At 42.7% G+C, this 10,935-nt stretch overlaps 1 protein-coding gene across 1 annotated transcript; it reads right to left on the bottom strand.

Annotated features, from left to right (window-relative positions):
- Positions 1–1,200, bottom strand: tmem187 (transmembrane protein 187). Its single transcript, XM_004916722.4, has one exon. The coding sequence runs from the start codon at positions 815–817 to the stop codon at positions 14–16; it is 804 nt and encodes a 267-aa protein (XP_004916779.1). The 5' UTR covers positions 818–1,200; the 3' UTR covers positions 1–13.
- Positions 1,201–10,935: the final 9,735 nt, after the last annotated feature.

The following is a 10,935-nucleotide window of genomic DNA, read 5'->3' as shown; positions in this document are numbered from 1 at the left end:
GCCGGTTGTGTCCTCATTTCTTTTTCCTGAAGTGTTGTTTCTGGCTTAAGTGAGTCAGGAAGCAGAAGGCATAATGGAACTGTAAAATATCACATAGTTTGGACCAGAAGTGACCTGTAAACCTCTGAAATACAAACCACTGTGCCAGCCAATGATCAAGCAGTTTCAGGCCCACGAAGCCTAGGCAAGAAGTCAAAGCAAGCGCTAAGTATCTCATAGACAAGGCATCTCCATATCTGCTTTGTGCTCTCAGCCCAGACACAATGGCCCATATGATATGCGCAGCGAGAGCGACTTCAAAGCCTTGGGGGTGTAGAAGGCTCAGGAAATAACTGGCGAAAGAGAAGAGTTCTACAGCAAGGAATTGCCACATGCTCCATTTTTCCAAAATGGCGTTGCACCAGATGCAGGCCCAGGAGAATATAGGCAGTGTAAACCACTGATCCAGCACAGCAGAGTAGTGCGACTGTGTCCAGATCCTGGCCCACTGGACAGGCCCGTATATCAGTGCCATCCAGGAAAATATGTTTTTTAGGTATTGCCCAGTCTGCTCTTTCATTCCCACTGACTTGTTATCTTGGCAGCGCCAGTATCCACCCACCAGTATATATCCAAGATTAACCATCGAGTTACAGGGCATGGCAAGAAAAGACGGCACCCAAGAGACAGGTTTTTCCGCGTAGTGACTGTAGCCCAACTCTGTAGAGACACCGTCCAGCATACCTGTATTTACTGTTAGCAAGCATACAGTACAGGCTGCAGCAACATGCCAAAGGGCTTTCTCCTTGTGTAAGGTGGATGCCATTCTGAAGTCCATAGTTGGGAATAGGCCCTTTTAGCAGGACAGACCCTGGGGAATGGATTTAACTTGAGCTTAGCAGATCTATTCTTGTATAATGAGCAGGTTAGGGAGCCGTAGTTGCACTCTCAACCACGTACAATGCTCTGCAGCAGCACTTCCTGAATGTGGCAATGAAAGGGCTCCGAGGATTGGACTGCCCAGCAGATTCCCCTGCAGTCTGCACGCCCCACGGGAGCAAAAGTCAAGCAGTCGGCATTGTTTTCATGCAGGAAAGAATTCTTCTTCCCTTTTGATACACTCAGCTCGAATGAAGGAGGGTGGCTCTGGGGAGGGTAGCTTCAGCCATAGCTGTGCAGGAGCTGCTGATTCCCATGGTGCCCAGTGAGCCAGATATATGGACAGAGCCACCAGGGAAGGAGCAGGAAAGCCAGAAACAGGAAAGTGTGAGGTGCAGGGGGTTGGTAGGCGCAAACATTACACTGCTGTCAGTGGAACAGACTGCAGCAGCCCTATAATACAGTTCTATGCAGAATGCTGTGGTGTATTATGCACCTTAAAGGGCATGTCAACCCCAAAAATAATTTTTTACATAATAAAAGAAAGCATAATTCTAAGCAATTTTCCAATATGAAATAATTAAAAATTTGTAGCACTTTATTTGTAAATGTAATTGCTATTGAAAGCAGCATTCGCTGAACTCCTGGTTGTTACTTTTTAAACAATGTTGCAAGTGGCAGGCTCCTCCAGCAACACAGGTGTGTAAGTCTGCTGGCGTTTGTTACATTGTTTCAACAGTCAGAGCCACCAGGGCAGGGAATAGAAAGGACAGGCAGACACTGCTTCTAATAGCAGTTATATATACAAATAACTCAAAAATCATTACAATTTTGTAATAAATGTATATTGCAAAGGTGCTTAGAATTTTGTTTTCTTTTATTAGGCAAAAAAAATATATTTTGCGTTGCCTTGTCCTTTAAAGGGCAAGTCAACCCAAAATATAAATTTTTGCCTAATTCTAAGCAACTTCACAATATACATTCATTACATATTAGTAATGGTTTTCAAGTTATGTGTATATATATAACTGCTATTAAAAGCAGTGTCTGCCTGTCCTTTCTATTCCTTGCCCTGTTGGCTCAGGCAATGTAACCTGGAGGTGGGCATAGACAGTACTGTTTCTATTTTTGCTGATGACACTAAATTGTGCAAAACTATAAGTTCCATGCAGGATGCTGCCGCTTTGCAGAGCGATTTGACAAATTGGAAAACTGGGCAGCAAACTGGAAAATGAGGTTCAGTGTTGATAAGTGTAAAGTTATGCACTTTGGTAGAAATAATATAAACGCAAACTATCTACTGAATGGTAGTGTGTTGGGGGTTTCCTTAATGGAGAAGGATCTAGGGGTTTTTGTATATAACAAGTTGTCTAATTCCAGGCAGTGTCATTCTGAGGCTACTAAAGCAAATAAAGTGCTGTCTTGTATAAAAAAGGGCATTGACTCAAGGGATGAAATCATAATTTTGCCCCTTTATAGGTCCCTGGTAAGGCCTCACCTTGAGTATGCAGTGCAGTTTTGGGCTCCAGTCCTTAAAGGAACAGTAACACCAAAAAATTAAAGTGTATAAAAGTAATGACAATAAAAAAGTACTGTTGCCCTGCATTGCTACAACTGGTGTGTTTGCCTCAGAAAGACTACTATAGTTTATATAAGTAAGCTGCTGTGTAGCCATGGGGGCAGCCATTCAAAGGAGAAAAGGCACAGGTTACTTAGCAGATAACAGACAAACCCTCATTATATGGGGCTTATCTACTAGTTATCTGCTATGTAACCTGTGCCTTTTCTCCTTTTTTCCAGTTTGAATGGCTGCCCCCATGGCTACACAGCAGCTTATTTATATAGTATCTTTTCTGTAGCAAAAACACCAGTTTTTTGCAGAGCAACAGCACATTATATTTTAATTACTTTAAAACGCTTTAATTTTTTGATGTTACTGTTCCTTTAAGAAGGATATTAATGAGCTGGAGAGAGTGCAGAGACTGCAACTAAACTGGTAAAGGGGATGGAAGATTTAAACTATGAGGTGAGACTGTCAGGGTTGGGGTTGTTTTCTCTGGAAAAGAGGCGCTTGTTAGGGGACATGATTACTCTGTACAAGTACATTAGAGGGGATTATAGGCAGATAGGGGGGGTTCTTTTTTCCCATAAAAACAATCAGCGCACCAGAGGTCACCCCTTTAGATTAGAGGAATGGAGCTTCCATTTGAAGCAGCGTAGGTGGTTTTTCACGGTGAGGGCAGTGAGGTTGGGGAATGCCCTTCCTAGTGATGTGGTAATGGCAGATTCTGTTAATGCCTATAAGAGGGGCCTGGATGAGTTTTTGAACAATCAGAATATCCAAGGCTATTGTGATACTAATATCTACAGTTAGTACTAGTGGTTGTATTTATAGTTTATGTATGTGAGTGTATAGATTGGTAGGTGTGGGTTGTGTGTGCTGGGTTTACTTGGATGGGTTGAACTTGATGGACACTGGTCTTTTTTCAACCCTATGTAACTATGTAACAAGCCGGCAGACAGACAGACCTGTGTTGCTGGAGGAGACTGACCTTTGCAACATTGTTTAAAACGTAACAACCAGGAGTTTAACAAATGCTGCTTTCAATAGCAATTACATTTACAAATAATTTTTAAAGCACTAATAGTTTTTAATAAATTCATATTGGAAAGTTGCTTACAATTATGCTTACTTTTGTTAACAAAATTTTTTGTTTGGGGTTGACATGTCCTTTAAGGAAAGATGCAGTCAATTTATGGCCACTGTTTTTTTCATCTCTCATAACCCCTGTACAGTTTGAGGGTTATTATAGTGGAATTATATGTATTACTGTTGGTCCGGGTTGGACTGGCCTACTGGCCTATCAGGGTACTGAGAATAATCCCAGTGGGCCGTGTCCTGCTAACCCCACCCCCCCATTATCTTCTACCAGTCAGCTTGTAGATAGAGGTGTGTGGTGTTTGTTGCAGAGGTCAGTGGCCTCAGGGGGCCCTAGAGGTCCAGTTCCCTGTTGGGCCCGAGGTACACCGGTCCGTCGCTGTTAGCGGTCATGAGATGTTATTAAGTCACTAGTGAAAGTGCAGCCATGCTAAAATGGACACAAATTTGTGCTCACAATTCTGCTTGTCACTACAGAATTACTTTGGATTTCTGGGCAGAAAATGCTGCATTCTGGGAACATGGGAAATGGCAGAAATAAATTGTGACATCTGACTTTAAAGAAAGTAAGTAGCTATAAGTGCTACTGTACCAATCTGTGTACTTACTACTGATTCTAACTGAAGCAACTGGCATTGCCCCTACACTAGGGCTATTCACTTTTCTTCATTTCAGATTTGTGTGCCCCCTCTGCTATACGCTGCCTATATTAGGGGAATGCACGTGTTTCTGCCTTTTCTGGGTTTCATAGAGAGAGAAGCAGGAACCGCTAAAAGCAAATGAGTTTCAGAACAAAAATGAGTGTACAATAACTTATTTCAAGTCCACCAACCAAACACCAGTGCTACAACACTAACCTAGTTAAGCTAATGGGCACTATTTGGGTACCCCAACAAAAGAGCTCAGAAAGAGCCTGCCAGTGCTTAATTATGTCTGAGAACAGGAAAAGCCAAGTGCATAATCAAGTTAATAATGAAAATGTAATGTTTTAAGGCCAAGTCCTCAGCAGGTCATGTCTGGACACAAACTAAGCCATGCTCCAATACTGTTTCTATAGTAATATGTCAGTATGTATACACTTCAAAGTCACCATTTTTGTGTTCTTGCATAATATCATAAAAGCCACATCTTAAAGGGCATCCCATTGCTTAATGTTAACAAAACTATTCATGCAGCCATACTAATGTCCATTCCCTTTGTACCAGAGTTGGGATGGAGCTCCAGTGGGAGAATCTGGGGTGGGAGTAGGGTTTAATTATGGAGCAGAGTAGTTGGAGAGGATACTACCCAACATTAGCAATGGTACAGGATCATAAAGATATTCTGAAAGCAGAAGTCAGTCTCTGGAACCCTGGGAATCTTGGGAGGCCAGGTTAGCTGAGTCCTCAGGCAAGATATCTGTTGGATAAGGTTAAGGTGCTGTTATACTCCCCCTAAAATAAGTCCTTAGAAAAACTAGACTGCAAACAAGAATGAAGCCCAAATTTCACCATAAATGTCCTTTAAGCTGGGTTCCCTGTCTCATAGGCGCCAATATATTATATACAGTGGCTTGCAAAAGTATTCAGCCCCCTTGAACTTTTCCACATTTTGTCACATTACAGCCACAAACATGAATAAATTTTATTGGAATTCCACGTGAAAGACCAATACAAAGTGGTGTACACGTGAGAAGTGGAACGATAATCATACATGATTCCAAACATTTTTTACAAATAAATAACTGCAAAGTGGTGTGTGCGTAATTATTCAGCCCCCTGAGTCAATACTTTGTAGAACCACCTTTTGCTGCAATTCCAGCTGCCAGGCTTTTAGGGTATGTCTCTACCAGCTTTGCACATCTAGAGACTGAAATCCTTGCCCATTCTTCTTTGCAATATAGCTCCAGCTCAGTCAGATTAGATGGACAGCGTTTGGGAACAGCAGTTTTCAGATCTTGCCACAGATTCTCGATTGAATTTAGATCTGGACTGTGACTGGGCCATTCTAACACATGGATATGTTTTGTTTTAAACCATTCCATTGTTGCCCTGGCTTTATGTTTAGGGTCGTTGTCCTGCTGGAAGGTGAACCTCCGCCCCAGTCTCAAGTCTTTTGCAGACTCCAAGAGGTTTTCTTCCAAGATTGCCCTGTATTTGGCTCCATCCATCTTCCCATCAACTCTGAGCAGCTTCCCTGTCCCTGCTGAAGAGAAGCACCCCCACAGCATGATGCTGCCACCACCATATTTGACAGTGGGGATGGTGTGTTCAGAGTGATGTGCAGTGTTAGTTTTCCGCCACACATAGCGTTTTGCATTTTGGCCAAAAAGTTCCATTTTGGTCTCATCTGACCAGAGCACCTTCTTCCACATGTTTGTTGTGTCCCCCACATGGCTTGTGGCAAACTGCAAACGGGACTTCTTATGGTTTTCTGTTAACAATGGCTTTCTTCTTGCCACTCTTCCATAAAGGCCAACTTTGTGCAGTGCACGACTAATAGTTGTCCTATGGACAGATTCCCCCACCTGAGCTGTAGATCTCTGCAGCTCGTCCAGAGTCACCATGGGCCTCTTGGCTGCATTTCTGATCAGCGCTCTCCTTGTTCGGCCTGTGAGTTAGGTGGACGGCCTTGTCTTGGTAGGTTTACAGTTGTGCCATACTCCTTCCATTTCTGAAGTGCTCCGTGGGATGTTCAAGGCTTCGGAAATCTTTTTGTAGCCTAAGCCTGCTTTAAATTTCTCAATAACTTTATCCCTGACCTGTCTGGTGTGTTCTTTGGACTTAATGGTGTTGTTGCTCCCAATATTCTCTTAGACAACCTGTGAGGCCGTCACAGAGCAGCTGTATTTGTACTGACATTAGATTACACACAGGTGCACTCTATTTAGTCATTAGCACTCATCAGGCAATGTCTATGGGCAACTGACTGCACTCAGACCAAAGGGAGCTGAATAATTACGCACACCCCACTTTGCAGTTATTTATTTGTAAAAAATGTTTGGAATCATGTATGATTTTCGTTCCACTTCTCACGTGTACACCACTTTGTACTGGTCTTTCACGTGGAATTCCAATAAAATTGATTCATGTTTGTGGCTGTAATGTGACAAAATATGGAAAAGTTCAAGGGGGCCGAATACTTTTGCAAGCCCCTGTATAAATCGGATGTATGCTTGTAAGATTTTCTTGAGGTCTGCTTAAAAATAAGGGTGAATTGATGACTAAGCTGTAAAGAGTTCAGGAAGAACAATTTTACTGCAATCTAATTTTATCCTCCTGAACAAATAAGGTCTCTGCCATATGCCCAGAAGCTTTGTGTCTATCATGTTGTTGAGGAGCCAGAAGCTGGTGAACAGAGCCTTCAAGAAATGTGATGGAGGTTTCTTGTTAGATAGTAGGGGCAGGATACTCTGGATTTGGCCAGAGAACATCACATAAGACATCATTCTCACAGCAATTCATTATGACTTTGGCTCTGGCCAGTACACCAGCCATGCCCAGATGCGCCCATACCCATCCCCAATCCACCGACTTTTGGTTAAAAAAAACATAGTCCCCCAACATGCACTGACCTTACACTGGCCTGTCTTATTTTATTGCATGTACACAAAATGCAGCAAAACTTTGTAGGACCCATCCTCTCATTTAGAAGAAAACCTACAATGTGTGAGGCATTTCGGGTTGCCACCCTTTACCTCTGGCCCTACCATGTAATAAATACACTTCTAAAAGTTCCAAAAGAATGAACAGAAAGTGAGTTTTTCTGTGGTAAACTATAATATCACATTTTGATAAATCTGCCCCAGTGTAAGGGTAAGAACCCAGCGATTTACATTCTTGCCAGTGGGATGGCATTTCCACTGCCCTTAGGCTAAGAATCCACAAAGTGTTTGGGTTGCCCACATAGACCTCTGCTATCGTGGGCGACAAACCGCTCCTAAAAGGCTTTGCACCGGCAACAATAGGATTGGCCGGTGGAAAGCCCTTCACGTTGCCTCTTTTTCCGAAGTCGCGTGAAGTTGTCTGTTGGAGGAAACTTTGCGCGACTTTGGATGAACAAAACAATGTGAAGGGCTTTCCACTAGAGATTCCTATTGTAGACATCTATCAGGGGCTACCCAACTGCTTTGTGGATTCTTAGCCTAAGGGCAGTGGAAATGCCATCCCACCGGCAAGAATCTAAATTGCTGGTGGGATGGCAAACGCATTGCTTTGGTTTTTCCGAAGTTGCCCAAGGTTTTCTTGAGAGTCTATTTCGTGAACCCGAAGCGACGGGTATGCCATCCCACCGGTGATTTACACTGTTGCCGGTGGGACGGCATTTTGGGGAGATTAGTTGCCCGCAATAGCGCAGATCTATTATGGTTGACTAATCTCCCCGTGTGCCACTGCCCTAAGTGTTGGTGGAAGTGGCTTAACACAGGGAGTCTGCTGCATGTTTCCACCTTGCATGCAAGTCAATTTGTGAAGGCAAGTACGAACTAGCATTGCCTCCATTACTGGAAAAAATACGGGTCTTCCTAAATTTTTGCCCTATTATTATTATTAACATTTATTTATAGAGCGCCAACATATTCCGCAGCGCTGTACAATAATAAGATTTGCATAATTTTTTACCAACCAGGCCAGTAAAATACCAGCCAGGTGGCAAACCTAGCAGGAATGTCTGCACACGGGGGTAGCAGGTGAGTTACAGCTGGTGGGTCAGGTCATTGGTTAAGGCCTGGCTGTATATAATAATAATAATAATAGATAATAATACACCCTTAGGGTCTGTCTATGGTACTGAGACTAATTTTCTTTCTGGTTCCTGTATTCAATGTATAGTTACGAGTTGGTGGAATGGGTTTAAGGTCATGATTACACTAATAGGAATGCATTTTGAGATTAAAACCTATGGCACACAAGCATATTCAGCAGTGGAGAAGCACCCTTGCAGCTTGTCATATAGTGACAGGCAGATTCAATTGAATTAAATGACAGTGGAGAATACACCTTGTGAGTCATTGCAGTTTATTAGTTTTAAAATGAAAAGTGCAGACAGAATTAACAAGCCATTTTGTCAGGAAATCAGGAAAAACTGACAATTATGTAATTCCTCTACGTGTTTATTATAAAGTGTACATTACACAGACTCCCATTTCACCATAAAACTGAGTAACTTACATTTTTAAAGTAACTCAATAGTTGCTACATAATTGCACGTGTAAATGTAAAGGATTTTATACACATTAAATGAGTTTTACATAGAGCCAAATTGTCTTGGCTTATTTTTCAAACTATGCAGATGAGTCGCCATATTTTCCCGCCTCCCCTCAGAACAGACAGAAGACGAAGCACGTTAGCGCAAATGGAAGCTTCCTCCGCCGCCTGCCAACGGCCCATGGCAACCGTTGCTAAGAGCTGGCAATAAGATGGCCACCGTGTTCCATAATCGGCGCCATGACGCCCAGCAATAGCACTATAGTTACTCTTTTAAAAATAAGGAATCGTTCCTGGTTTATTCCTTTTTGGGGTGTTACAACATTAAAACTAAAAGAGCGCAGCTTTTTTTCAAGCAAAAGCCCAACTTTTAAACGTTATATCAGTGCGCTGTCCTGTTGCATTCATATCAACATCCGGGGAATAGAGGAAGAAATCGCCGCCATTACTGCGTCTGCCTCTTCCTCCCTTAACTACGAGGGAGGAGCGGCTAACAAGATGGCGCCTGCTACTTCTTAGCTTAAAAAAGGAAACAAACAGTCCCGCCCCATGTATTACCCCTAACGCTGGATCCCATAATAAAAGTTATGCGCCGCTAAAAGAAGCCATTAAAAGCAATGTGTCGCGAATACCGCTAGCAGCTATTGATTTGTTGGCACTCCAACCAGCCTTATACAACCGAGGGTGTGGTTGTGCCTAAATATGGTTGCATCCCTGGGGTTAAGGAAAAGTATTTTTTGTTTTGTTTTTAAAGCAGCAGAATAATAAAATGTTTTATACACAGAAGTGGTAGTGAATGTGTTTTGTAACTAGAATTAAATGGAGTGGTGAGCGTCATACCTACGTAACCACTAGGTGGTTTTGGAGACCTTTCGAGGTTTGTCCGAGCAGTGGCAACACTATGGCATTTCCCACTCAAAATATGAATAGAAATTGTGATAAAACGGTGCCTTTGCACATTTAAAAGTTTTCAGTGCACAGAGGGGCTGGTAAATGGAATTGGAACTGTGAATGAATATGTGTATGTGCTGCTGTGGTGCAGTATATATACATTTCACACGGGGGATCATGAAGTCATTTGCACTAAATTGTGGACCATAAGTTTTTTTTACCTCAGTTCCAAATGCTGGTGTGGATCGGCGGCTGGGGTGCAAGCAGGCATGCCACCTGGCTCGTAAAAATGATGCTTGGTCCCATTGAAATTCATAGGGAAGATAAAATAAATATATACTAAAACATATATAGGAACTGCACATCAAACTGCTCTCCCCTCAATCTCATCAATCCAAAATTATACCCCACTGCGCCTGCACTGGACAAAATTCATAATTATGTTAAAAGTGAAAGATTTTGTTTAAAATCAAAAAGTTGAAACAAATGTCACCAGTTTAGCTCCAGCTTTCTGTTAATAACACACGCAAAGACAAAGGCTTCTCCGACAGTTTGAAGTAATGTGGTAGTTTTGTGAATTTATTTGACATATTTTTTAAACTTTCGTTCTCCAGTTCCAGCTTCAGTTTTCAGGTGTGTACATTGCCATAGTGGTCAATTGTGCCTATTATTCAGTGCAATACAGAGGATAAAATAGTAAATGTCTTAAAGAAAAGCTTGTGGTATCTAATGCCTATTAAAATCATGAATGTATTTATGTTAATGTGACTATACTTCTATGGTGGGAGATGAAGGGAAAAATAGATATTCCCCCATTCTTCTCAGTTCTTACCCCCCCCCCCCCATACCACTGGAGCAGTATATATAGAGCCACGAACCAGCATTTCCTAACTATTTGCCATCTGACATGACACCTTGCAGAAGAGAATGATGTGTCTTCATCTGAGGAGATAAAATGTGATGGTGTCTGACAGAATTTTTTCTATCTGAAATACACTGACTGTAAAGCTGGCTATACACAGGCAGATCCGCTCACTTGGCGATGTCGCCAAGCGAGCGGATCTTCACCCGATATCCCCACCTACGGGTGGCGATATCGGGGAGGCATGTAGGTGAATTTGATCTTGGCCCTGGGGCCAAACGATTGAATTCTGCACACAGCAATGGGGCAGTCGGTTCGGGGACCGCATCAACGAGCCGATGCGGTCCCTGATCCGACGGAATTTTCTAACCTGGCCGATCGATATCTGGACAATTTCAGGGCAGATATCGGTCGGCCAGTCCGCTCGTTTCTGCCCCTACACGGGCCGATAGGCTGCCGAGTTGGTCCAAGGGACCAATATC

The sequence above is a fragment of the Xenopus tropicalis genome, chromosome 8, assembly GCF_000004195.4.
Source record: "Xenopus tropicalis strain Nigerian chromosome 8, UCB_Xtro_10.0, whole genome shotgun sequence".
Taxonomy (NCBI): Eukaryota; Metazoa; Chordata; class Amphibia; order Anura; family Pipidae; genus Xenopus; species Xenopus tropicalis.
This window is presented reverse-complemented; position numbering and strand designations above follow the sequence as displayed.